This window comes from Cricetulus griseus, chromosome 4 (genome assembly GCF_003668045.3).
Source record: "Cricetulus griseus strain 17A/GY chromosome 4, alternate assembly CriGri-PICRH-1.0, whole genome shotgun sequence".
NCBI classification, from domain to species: Eukaryota; Metazoa; Chordata; class Mammalia; order Rodentia; family Cricetidae; genus Cricetulus; species Cricetulus griseus.
The window spans coordinates 33,230,582-33,241,570 of NC_048597.1; the positions used below are offsets into that span (position 1 = coordinate 33,230,582).

Sequence of the window (10,989 nt, forward strand, 5' to 3'; positions counted from 1 at the left end):
TAGAGACAGGCAGATGGATCTCTGTGAGTTTAAGGTTACCCTGGGCTACATGATAATTAATCTGTCTAAATTAGAAACAGAGCTCACACCTTTGATCCCAGCATTTGGGGTAACACACCTCTAATCCCATTAGTAGAGAGGAATATATGGCAGGAGCTCAGTGCAGTCCCAGGGAAGTCTGAGGTTTGATGAAGAGTATTGCAGTGTGCAGTCCCACTGGGGGACAGGATCACCCCATCCCACTTGGGTCTGAGAATTGGTGGAGGTGAGAACTCTCTAGTGGCTTGGCTGTTTTGCTTTTCTGATCTTCAGCTTGAACCCCAATATCTGTCTCTGGGTTTTTATTATTCATGTTACAGTTTATTATTTCCAAACACATAGCTGGTAGGTACAGCCATTCCTTCCAGATTGAATCTAAAATTTTTATTGTTTCATATCAACCATATACACACTAGAATTTATTTTTAATCTCTCCATTCTGTCCACTTACTCCCTTGTCCTAGTGTCTCATTTAGCCTTCAACTTAGTTCACTATTAACAATGCTTGACTGCTCTTACTCCTTATATTATCTAATATTAACTAATTTTTCATATGACCTTTAAGATGACTGCAGGCAGGTGTAGAAAACTTTGCTAGACTGAAAAGTAAAGTATTTGCATTAAATTTACATGTCACTTTGTGTTTACTTTTTAACTATAAGAAGCTTTAAGTAAATATTCAAGTGAGGAAGTCAAAGTAAATATTTAAAACAGTAGAGAAGCACTACCTAGGAATATATTATAACACAAAATGCCCACCATCTTATAGTTCTATCTGCTTGTTTCTCACCTTTTTGTCTTAGTGACTGTCCGGGTCAGATATGGCAGAAAGAAACCAGACTCTGGTGACTGAGTTTGTCCTCACAGGACTCACCGAGCGTCCTGAGTTGCAGGTGCCACTCTTCCTTCTGTTCTTCATCGTCTATCTCATCACCATGGTGGGCAACCTTGGCCTGATTGCTCTCATCTGGAAGGACCCTCACCTTCATACAACTCCCATGTACTTATTCCTCAGCAGTTTAGCTTTTGCCGATGCCTGCACTTCTTCCTCTGTGACCCCCAAGATGCTTGTCAATTTTCTGTCTACAGATGGCAAGATATCTCTGATTGAGTGCTTCGCCCAGTTTTACTTTTTTTGCTCCAGTGCGACCACAGAATGTTTCCTCCTGCTGGTGATGGCCTACGACCGCTATGTCGCCATATGCAACCCCCTGCTCTATCCCGTGGTGATGTCCAACAAGCTCTGTGCTCAGTTTATAGTTGTTACACATTTTATAGGTATTCTGAATTCAACAATTCATGTGGGGTTGTTAACGAGATTAACTTTCTGCAGGTCCAATGTTATACATTATTTCTACTGTGAAATTGTACAATTATTCACAATTTCTTGCACTGATCCTACACTTAACATGCTGGTGGTTTTCATCTGTTCAATCTTTATACAAGCATTCACGTTTGTAAATATTGTCGTCTCTTACACCCGTGTACTCTTCGCCATCCTGAGAAAGAAGTCCGAGAAGGGCAGAAGCAAAGCTTTCTCCACCTGCAGTGCCCATCTGCTCTCTGTCTCTTTGTTCTATGGAAATCTCTTCCTCATTTATATCCGTCCTGGGTCTGGGCCGGCTGAAGATAAAGAAAAACTATATTCTTTATTTTACACAATAATAATCCCCTTGCTAAATCCATTTATTTATAGTCTGAGGAATAAAGAGGTTCTAGGAGCCCTGAGAAGACTAATAAAGAAATAAACACAGCTGACCCGAGTTAGTGGGAACTCATGGTCTCTGGACCCATAGCTAGGGAATCTGCATGGGACCGAGCTAGGCCCTCTGCATGTAGGTGACAGTTGTGTAGCTTGGCCTGTCTGTGGGGCCTAGCAGTGGGATCAGGACCCATCCCTGGTGCATGAGCTGGCTTTTTGGAACCCATTCCTGGGATGCCTTGCCCAGTCTTGATCCAGTGGGATAAGCTTGGTCCTGCCTCAACTTGATATGCCACGCTTTGATGACTCCATGGGAGGCTTGCTTCTTTCTAAATAGTGGATTGGGGGGGAGTGTGTGGATGGGAGGAAATGGGAAGAGAGGAGGAAAGGGAAACTGTGGTTGGTATGTAAAATAAATGAAAAAAAATTAATAAAAAAGTCAGGGGAAAATACAAAATAAACAGCTGTTGCAAGTTTCAAGTGGTTTGTTTGTTTTGGTATCATATAATCAGAACAAAGCAACACAAAAACACCCCCCCCAAGTTCACTGTATGAGCCACTACTCTGCCCTTTAGCTGTTATTCAGGATGTTTTGTGAGTTCAGTATGAAGGCACAGTTTCATGTTTGGGTCTAGTGCTGCGTGGACATTTCCTGCATGAGTCTAGTGCTGGAGAGGTAACATTGTCTACAACCACCTTGTAGTTGTATATTATATTATATAATATTTATATTATATAAATATATATATCTATTATATATCAGCATTTTTATTTTTGTAAACTAGCTATTTCCTAGGAACTTCCACAATTATAAGCAGCCACTGACATTTTTACTGATTAATAATGAGAAACATTAACTGAAAAAAATGAATAAATACCTAGCCACTAGGGTAAAAGTTAACAGCTAACTGTTACTTTATACCTGCTGGAGAGGGAAAAACAGATAGGAACAAGTACAGAGACCTACAGCTAGCATTACACAAAGAGTGAGATTTTGGAATATTGAGACCTAAATGAGAGGTCTCCATTAAACCTCTCCTTCAGAGTTCAGAGAGTCCCATGGAACACGAGGCAGAAAGAGTGTAAGAGCAAGAGGGCATGGAAAATAAGAAAACAAGGCCCTCCCAACTAACGTGAACCAGGCTCACGTAAACACAGAGAATGAAGCGTCATGGAAAGTGCCTGCTTGAGTCTGCACCAGGTCCTCCGTGTGTTTGTTTTGACTTCCAGTTTACTGTTTTTATGGGATTCTGGAGTTTGCAAAGAACATGCCTTCTCTTGGACTCTTTTCCTTCTGTTTGTTTGTCTTGTCTTGTTTGAGTTTGTTGTGACAGGTTTTGTTTTGTCATATTTTATTTTGTTATATTTAAAATTGAGTGAATGAAAACCTAGCCACTAAATAAAGTTAACAACTGAACTGCCACTTATGCCTGCTAGGAGAGGGGAAGTCAGTTTTCTTCAGTAGAATGATACTGGGCATATCTGCTAGTATTCAGGCATCTGTACTGATCTGTCCTTGGGGTTCTGACAGGATACACCCTCAGCTGTAGCCACTAAGAGCACCACCTGTGCATATTCACTAAGTGCCCTTTTAACATAGCCCTGCCCAATTCAATCCTTCTTTTTCTCCCTCTCTCTGTTCCTTTCTCTCTCTCCTTACCTCTCTCTCCCCCTTTTTCCTCTCCCATCTCTCCAGTTGCTTCTGTCTCCTCCTTCCCTTTCCCCTTTTTATGATCCCTTTCCCTAATAAAACACCCCTCTGCTTGAACCCTGTACTGTAGTGTCTTTTCACTCTTAGTAACCACCTCTTCAGGATATGTTCAGGAGTAGTTGACCAACATATTAAGAACTCCACTGTGTGTGTGTGTGTGTGTGTGTGTGTGTGTGTGTGTGTGTGTGTCTGTCTGTCTATGATCATGTCCCCAGAAAAATTATGTGTGAGTATTCACAGTCACATTTGTATGTCTTACATTTAGAATGCAGCCATAGAGGGTGCAACTCCTTTTATTAAATGTTTTATTCAAATATCAGATACATGACATTTTTATGACTTAAATCTATATATCATATGCAAGGTATTTATGTCTGTATGTGAAAACTATTTTGTGTGTGTGGTCTTAAGAATAATTTCCATAGGTATTCTAAGGTAAACATGTAAACATAAGGAGCTGCTGCAGTGTGGGAAAGAAAGATCTTAAGGGAGGCAGGAAAGTAGAACACAGGTAGCATGAAGGAGAATCGAAAACAATAAGAAGAGATCTGGATAGGGAAGGGCTTGGGTGTAGGGTAGAGAAAACAAGGAGATGGGGGAGAGATAACTAATATTAGAGATGTTTGAAAAGCTTAGCTGTAACCTATTTTATAAGCACACAGACATGCACACATATGTTCATGATCATATATCCATGGGTAAAGACAGGATAGAGGACTCTTGCTGTGTTTCAGGATGGAGAAAGCTTAAGGATCCCGCTCTTTCTGATCAGAGCTATTAGAAACTGTGTGAGCATTCAGAAAGAGCCACAGAAACAGGTGTGAGAGCAGTGGTGAACTCAGTTGTTTGGAATTTTGTGAAGATGATTCTGGCCCTAGATCTGGAGAACTTCCACAGAGAAAGTTGGAAAATACACACAGACTACAAAATTTTACTTTAATGTACCAAAGAGATGACAGGGACTTCTGAAAATTTGAGAATTAGACACTTTCAATAGACAGAGAGGTAAAAGCAATAGTTCATGAAATGCTTTAGGAATTCTGAGGAGTTAAGAATCAAAGATAACACTCAAGGCCATCTAAAGTATATTTTAGTTAACTATGTCCAGCCATCCCACATTGTAAATTAAAAGGATAACAGTTTACATGATAACTATACGCAATTCACTCTTGCCAACTAGACACAGAATGAGAATAAGCTGGGTAGATGATGATGTCATAGAGAGGCAATGGAGGGTTAAGATTGGGACCATTGAATTTGTATTTAGACATTTGATTTTGGTAAATGGTTGACATTTCAGAGCAGATTAATATGTTGTTGGAACACAGCATCTTGAAGAGACATAAGAGAAAGGAAAGTGGTATATCCTCTAAAGAGCACAAAGGGGTGTATTGACTTCAGTCTATGCCTACCTTGTTACTCTATATTGTGTTTTTTTCCCTTTTGCCAGGCTGTGCCTACCTTAATAGATCATTTTCTTAATAGTCTTTGATTCTATTTAGAAAGTGGAGGATAATTCTTCATCTTGTCAGAAATGTAAACCACAGCACTGTCTGATACTACCCAGAAGGCACAGATTGGCAAAATCTTATGTGTAGTAGAATTGGATCCACATTATAACATTAGCAATGTAAACTGATATTTTTAAAAAATAAATATTTCCTTAATTCTTTGAGAATCTCATGTCAGGTATTTTATTTTATTTTTTTACTATAAAATTAGCAAAAGAGAATTTTTATTAACACTACCAAATGCTACACATTGTTTTGTCCCTTAAGAAGCCTATCAGTCATAAAAATGTTCACCATCATTGACCAGGCATCCCTCTTCTGGAATGGGACATTAGAGAAGGCTATCTAAGGGAAAGAAAGATATTCACAGTTGTTAGAAAGTAACATACAAGTAACCCATAACTTAATTAAAACACACAAGCAAAACTAAATATTTTGTAGGCCTCATCAGGCCTTGATAAGCATGGCACACACCTGTAGTCCCAGCTCATGGGAGGCACAAACAGAAGGATCTCCGTGAGTTCTGGCCCAGCCTGGTCTATATGGTAGGTTCCAAGGCCAGCCAGGCTACATGCTGAGATCCTGTCTTTACAAAAAGAGAATGCCTGGAGAGAACCAGTTCCCTGGGGAAAATACCATCAGCCACAGACATGATTAAGTTAGTTAAGGTAGCAAGGTTATTCCATGGCATCCTTCAAAGATTAGTGTTTTTATTAATCTTAATGGCATGTTTAATTACTATTGTGGAGATGTAAATTTTGTGACTTTCTGAGCATTGTGCAGCTATACAACATTATTTTAAAAGGTAGATGGGCCCACAAGGTGGCTCAGCAGGTAAAGGTACCACCAATCCTGACAACCTAAAATCTATCCCTGGGACCCACTTTGTAGAAGGAGAAAACCAACTCCTCTGGCCTCTACACATGTACACACGCTCTGGCTGTGTCTCTTTACTTCTGTCTCTCTTTTTCTCTCATGCATGCACACACTCATATACCAAAAAAGGGGCTAATAACAGCTGTGTGCTTCTGGATCAACCTCAGCAATCATGACATTAATGGGACTTCTTCTTTAAATGGCAGTTTGGCATTGTCAATCACACCTTTAAAGACACAGATGCTTGCAGTTGCATTTTTTAACTTCTGGGGGCCCACCATCCAGTTCCCAAATAAATACACAGATACTTATTCTTACTTATGAATGCCTGGACTTAGGTTGGCTTGTTTCTAGCCAGCTTTTCTACTTAAATTATCCCATTTCTCTTTAACTACACTTTGCTTCTGGGCTTTTTTTTTAAACCTCTCTCTATTCTATATGTCTTTTTTTTTCCTTCTTACCCTGTTGCTGGCTGTGTGGCTGTTTGGCTGGCCACTGGTGTCCTCCTCTCCTCCTTTTCTAGCTCCTCCCTTTATTTCCTAGATTTCTCCTCCTATTTATTCTCTCTGCCCACCAGCCCTGCCTATTCTATTTCTCTCTCCTGCCTTGATGTTAAGCTTTCAGCTCTTTGTTAGACCAGGTATTTTAGGAAGGCAAAGTAACTCAGCTTTACAGAGTTAAACAAATGCAACATAAAAGAATGAAACACATCTTTGCATCATTAAGCAAATATTCCTCAGCATAAGCAAATTTAACACATCTTAAACTAAGATGCTTCTCAACTTACAATGGGAGTTATGTCTCTGGAAGCCCCTCATAAATTGAAACTACCCTAAGACAAATGTCTACTTACCACCACAGAGTAGCAACACAGCACAATGGGTCTACAGATTGCTTTTTATCATGGTTCTGTGGCTGACGTCAGCTTGCCACTGCTGCCCAGAACCTGAAGAGTACCACACCTCACACCACTAATCCAGGAAAAGGTCATGATTCAAAATTGAAAGTACAGTTTCCTTTGAATGCATTTCATGTTTGTTTCATGGTAAAGAAGAAATCATTAAGGGGAATTATCATAGATTCGGGACCAACCTGTGTATGCAAACTCTAATAAATCTATTCCTTGCAATTAAGGGTACAAAAGTAATTCCTTCTATGAACATAGGTGAATTGTATTAAAAGGTACATTAATAAGTTCTCCACTGATGTCCATAAATTGTCCTCTGACTTCCATTCACACATCATGGAGCCACTCTGGGGAGTATAGAGAGAACTTTCTGTTTCCATCTTGCGTGAGTTGCTTGTATTCTGTTTTGTCATCATGTGTTACTTCATTTGGTTCGAATACTGCTGTGTGTCCTATGTTTGAATGACTGCCCTCTGGCTTCTGAGTGTCTTTGAAGGAGCCTAGGAACTCGGATGGGGGAGAGGGGATTCCATGGGTGACATAGACTCTGCTTCAGGGCTCAACCTGCCACTGCTCATTCTGTGTCCCTGCACAGTCCCTTTTCTTCTCCTGGGAGTCCTCTATACAGCCTGGGTCTGCCAGTCTGCACCCATTTCAGTCCACCTGGTGCCCAATGCTTAATCCCATTTACCATATTTTAATAATACTAATTTCTAATCCTAACTCCTCCCTACTTCATACCCGTGTTCCCACCCCTGCAACTTTGTATCCCTTAAAAATTCTTTAATAACTCATGGACCTTAAACTGTGTAGTCCACACACTTATGAAGGTGGGACCATCTACTAGACTCTATTAACTAGAGGGTGGTCAACCTACCAGGAACCACATACTTAAAGAAAACTAAGGAAACTGACTCTCTCCCTAAGGAATTATGTATTTGTCTGGGAAGTAAAAATTATTGCAATGTTTCTGAGGTGAATATGATGATAGAAAGATCTAGGTATAAAAGAATTCAAGCCAAGATTGCTTGGTCATTATTGAAACAGCAGAGTTAGTTTTAGAGGATGTCTAGTATGTTTTCCTTGTTTGTGGCTTGCATATCTATTTGTTTGGTGGCCCTGTTTCCAGTCTCAGAATACTGGAAGTTCATCAGTGTTGGAGGAAAAGTATGGAAAGATGTTCATTTAATTTGGAGTGCTTTCTCTAAATTATCTTTGGGACTTCCAATGATTATCAAGTTAATTAGCTAGCTGTGACCAAGAGGAATGAAAATAAACATATTCTAAGTTTTGACTCAGTGATTTTTTTTGAATCAGTCTCCCTTATGGAACTCTGAGGACACAACACATTTTAATTTTTGTAACTAGTTATGTGTATGATATGATGATTTGTTCTCAATGCCCAATGGAACAACTTTGACTTTATCCTGCTGGGAATGACTTGGTAGCTTAAAATTTGAAGATGATTTAAAGAATCTGTTTGCAATGTAAGAAAAGAGGCTAAGTCTGTTTATTTTTGGTGTTTTCAGGGGGAGCCTAGCTCACAGATTGTACCAGTTTTCCCATATATTTAACATAAGATCCAGATATGAGCACTTTTCAAGTTGTCCAGTGTTTCACAGGAATTGGGTGAGAAATCAGACTTTCAGATTATTGTTTATTGCACCTCTGTGATTTGTACAAAATATTTTCATAAGGAATTAAAAATTTCTAGAAGATTTTATAGGAATCAGCAACTAAAATGGAGACAGACACATTCAAATGGCAGTATAAAACTACATATCAATTGGGATTGTACTGCATCAGTAAATCCATTGTTGATAATGTTCCCACTGATTCAGAAAATGAAGGCAAAAATTGAATAATATAACAAAAATTCAATGTATTCAGATGATATTTTGTAGTGTGAAAGGTTTTCTTAATTGAGGCATGATTATGCTGCAAATTTCATTTATTTGTAGTATTTCTGAATGAGAAATTCTGTCTTAAGTGGTTGTGGTTGAGCGAAATAAAGTTTCTTCAAACTCATAGAATCGTAAGAAATCTAGAGAAAGCAACAGCCACAGACTCTGCTTACTCCTAGAGTATCATGTAACTATTAAGTTAAATAATTATTATTACATTATTATTTTAACTGTTAAGTTAAAATTATTAGTTCTAAGCTAAAGTACACATTGCTATAACTGAGGACAGTTGAAAAAATTATATCTGGCCAAATATCTTAGGGTGGAATTTTTGTCTTATATTTTGTCCTATTGTATGCTTAGTTCTCTGTATGTATTTAAAAGTAAAAATTGTAAAATGTTTCACTTATTTTCTGTAAAACAGCACAACAGCTCAAAAATCATTCCTTACATGGATATTCAATTATTAGAAGAAAACTTGTTTTATTTTAAAGATATATGAAAGCAAATTTCTGGACCTTTAAGCACACATGCATGTTTTAATATTTGATATAGGATAACAATTTTTTGCTTTTATTTTCATATAAAACTTTTTTAAGTTCTTTCCAAGACTACAAAATGTCAAATGTCTTATTTGTACAATTTTAAAAAAATATGAGTTTTATATTCTAAGCAGATGCTCACAGGGCTCACACAAGGAACATCTTAATAAGAACATTGTTGAAATTAAAAGACAGCCAAAAATCTTTCTCCTAGAATCCCTACATATACAATCATAGGTAAGTCTTGGGTATTACAAACACATATCTGTTCACAATGCTGAAAATTTGCTAACCTATAATATGTAAAGTAATATGACAATTTCCTGAAGGTTATTTCTATATTTAATTTAATGCATAAAATTTAAATTATTACAAAATATCTCCTTAAAACGACAGTAATAGGACTTCATTATTTTGACATTTATAAACTATTAACATGTTTGAGACAGTTCTTTCACCCACAGCTTAATATAAGCATATAGATGTGAATACACACATAGATGCAATTTTGTATAAAATATCATTTATGTGAGTTTGTTCTTATGAAACTCCTTGTTGACATATCCTTCTTTCTCACCTCTCCTCTCATCCAAGCCTCAACTTGTATACCATAAAAGTCAGTATTATAAATTTATTGTATTTTATCCATATTTTTGATGTTAAGAGGATATTTTTAAATCATAGCTTATTTCGTGACAGTTTGATCATAGAAAATTTTTATTTCTGTGTGTTTTGGTCTTCTGAGAAAATACTCATGGTGGTAATTCTCAATATAATTGATAATAGCTCTTTTTGTGGCTGATTTTTATTAATGTACCATGACATATACACCTGTTTCTTTCCTTTTTCCTTGGCCAGAAATAAATTGCATATTCTTTGTATATCTGTTTTTATATAGTTGTGCTTAGATTTCTAAAGTATAACTAAAAGAATGGTAGATTGACTTGTGAGTGTATTTTATTCAAATAAATTGAATTTCATAAAGTTGCAATTATTACTCCATAAGTAATATAGGAAAGTATGAATTTCCTCACTTCAGTGTTCAGTGAGTGCCTTGATGTATTTTAATTTATGATAATTGCATAAATGAGGAGGTGTGTTCATTATCTGTTGGCTATATGCTTAGTATACAGTAGGAATTTCATTCTATATATTTCCAGATGAATATCTTATAGTGATAACATAATCTACTACATCAGTTATCCTTTCCTACTGTATGAAGACACATATTTGCTTATGTTTTATTGCCTTCATGTTAGAATATTTTCTAATTCCTTACCCACTTCTCTAAGGTGCGATATCTGAGTATCTTGATTATTAACTCTTTAAACTACAGTTCAATATCAACTAAGATACACTCAACTAATCTTACTGTTTATACTCCTGATATAACAATCTGTTTTTTGAAAATGTGTTTTTAACAAGTTATGTATTTCTAAATACTGAAAACACATACTGTGTTATAAGGTTTTAAGGATTTTTCACAGCTGGGTGGTGGCAGCTCATTCTTTTAATCCCAGCATTTGGGAGGCAGAGGCAAGCAGATCTCTGTGAGTTCAAGGCCAGCTTGGTTTATAAAGTGAGCTCCAAAACAACTAGGGTAGTTACACAGAGAAGCCCCTCCCCAAGAAAAATCTAAAAGGATTTCTACTAAATGCACATATTACTTTAGGTGTGTTAATGTTTTGTTATGCAGAATTTCCAATGTGTATTAAAGAAGACAAAGACGGATTTTTTTAAAGTCCTGGCATGAGAAACATCCATTTGAAATACACTAGTAACAAGGATATCACCAAT

The 10,989-nt window shown here is 37.2% G+C and overlaps 1 protein-coding gene across 1 annotated transcript; it reads left to right on the forward strand.

Annotated features, from left to right (window-relative positions):
• Window positions 1-851: 851 nt before the first annotated feature.
• LOC100753546 (olfactory receptor 5AC1) lies at window positions 852-1,787 on the forward strand. Its single transcript, XM_027413332.1, has one exon. It carries the CDS (start codon window positions 861-863, stop codon window positions 1,785-1,787), a length of 927 nt encoding a protein of 308 aa, XP_027269133.1. The 5' UTR covers window positions 852-860.
• The last annotated feature ends 9,202 nt before the right edge of the window (window positions 1,788-10,989 follow it).

Bases quoted from the DNA above. Each gene is read 5' to 3' on its own strand.
- LOC100753546 (XM_027413332.1), top strand. From the start codon at position 861: ATGGCAGAAAGAAACCAGACTCTGGTGACTGAGTTTGTCCTCACAGGA.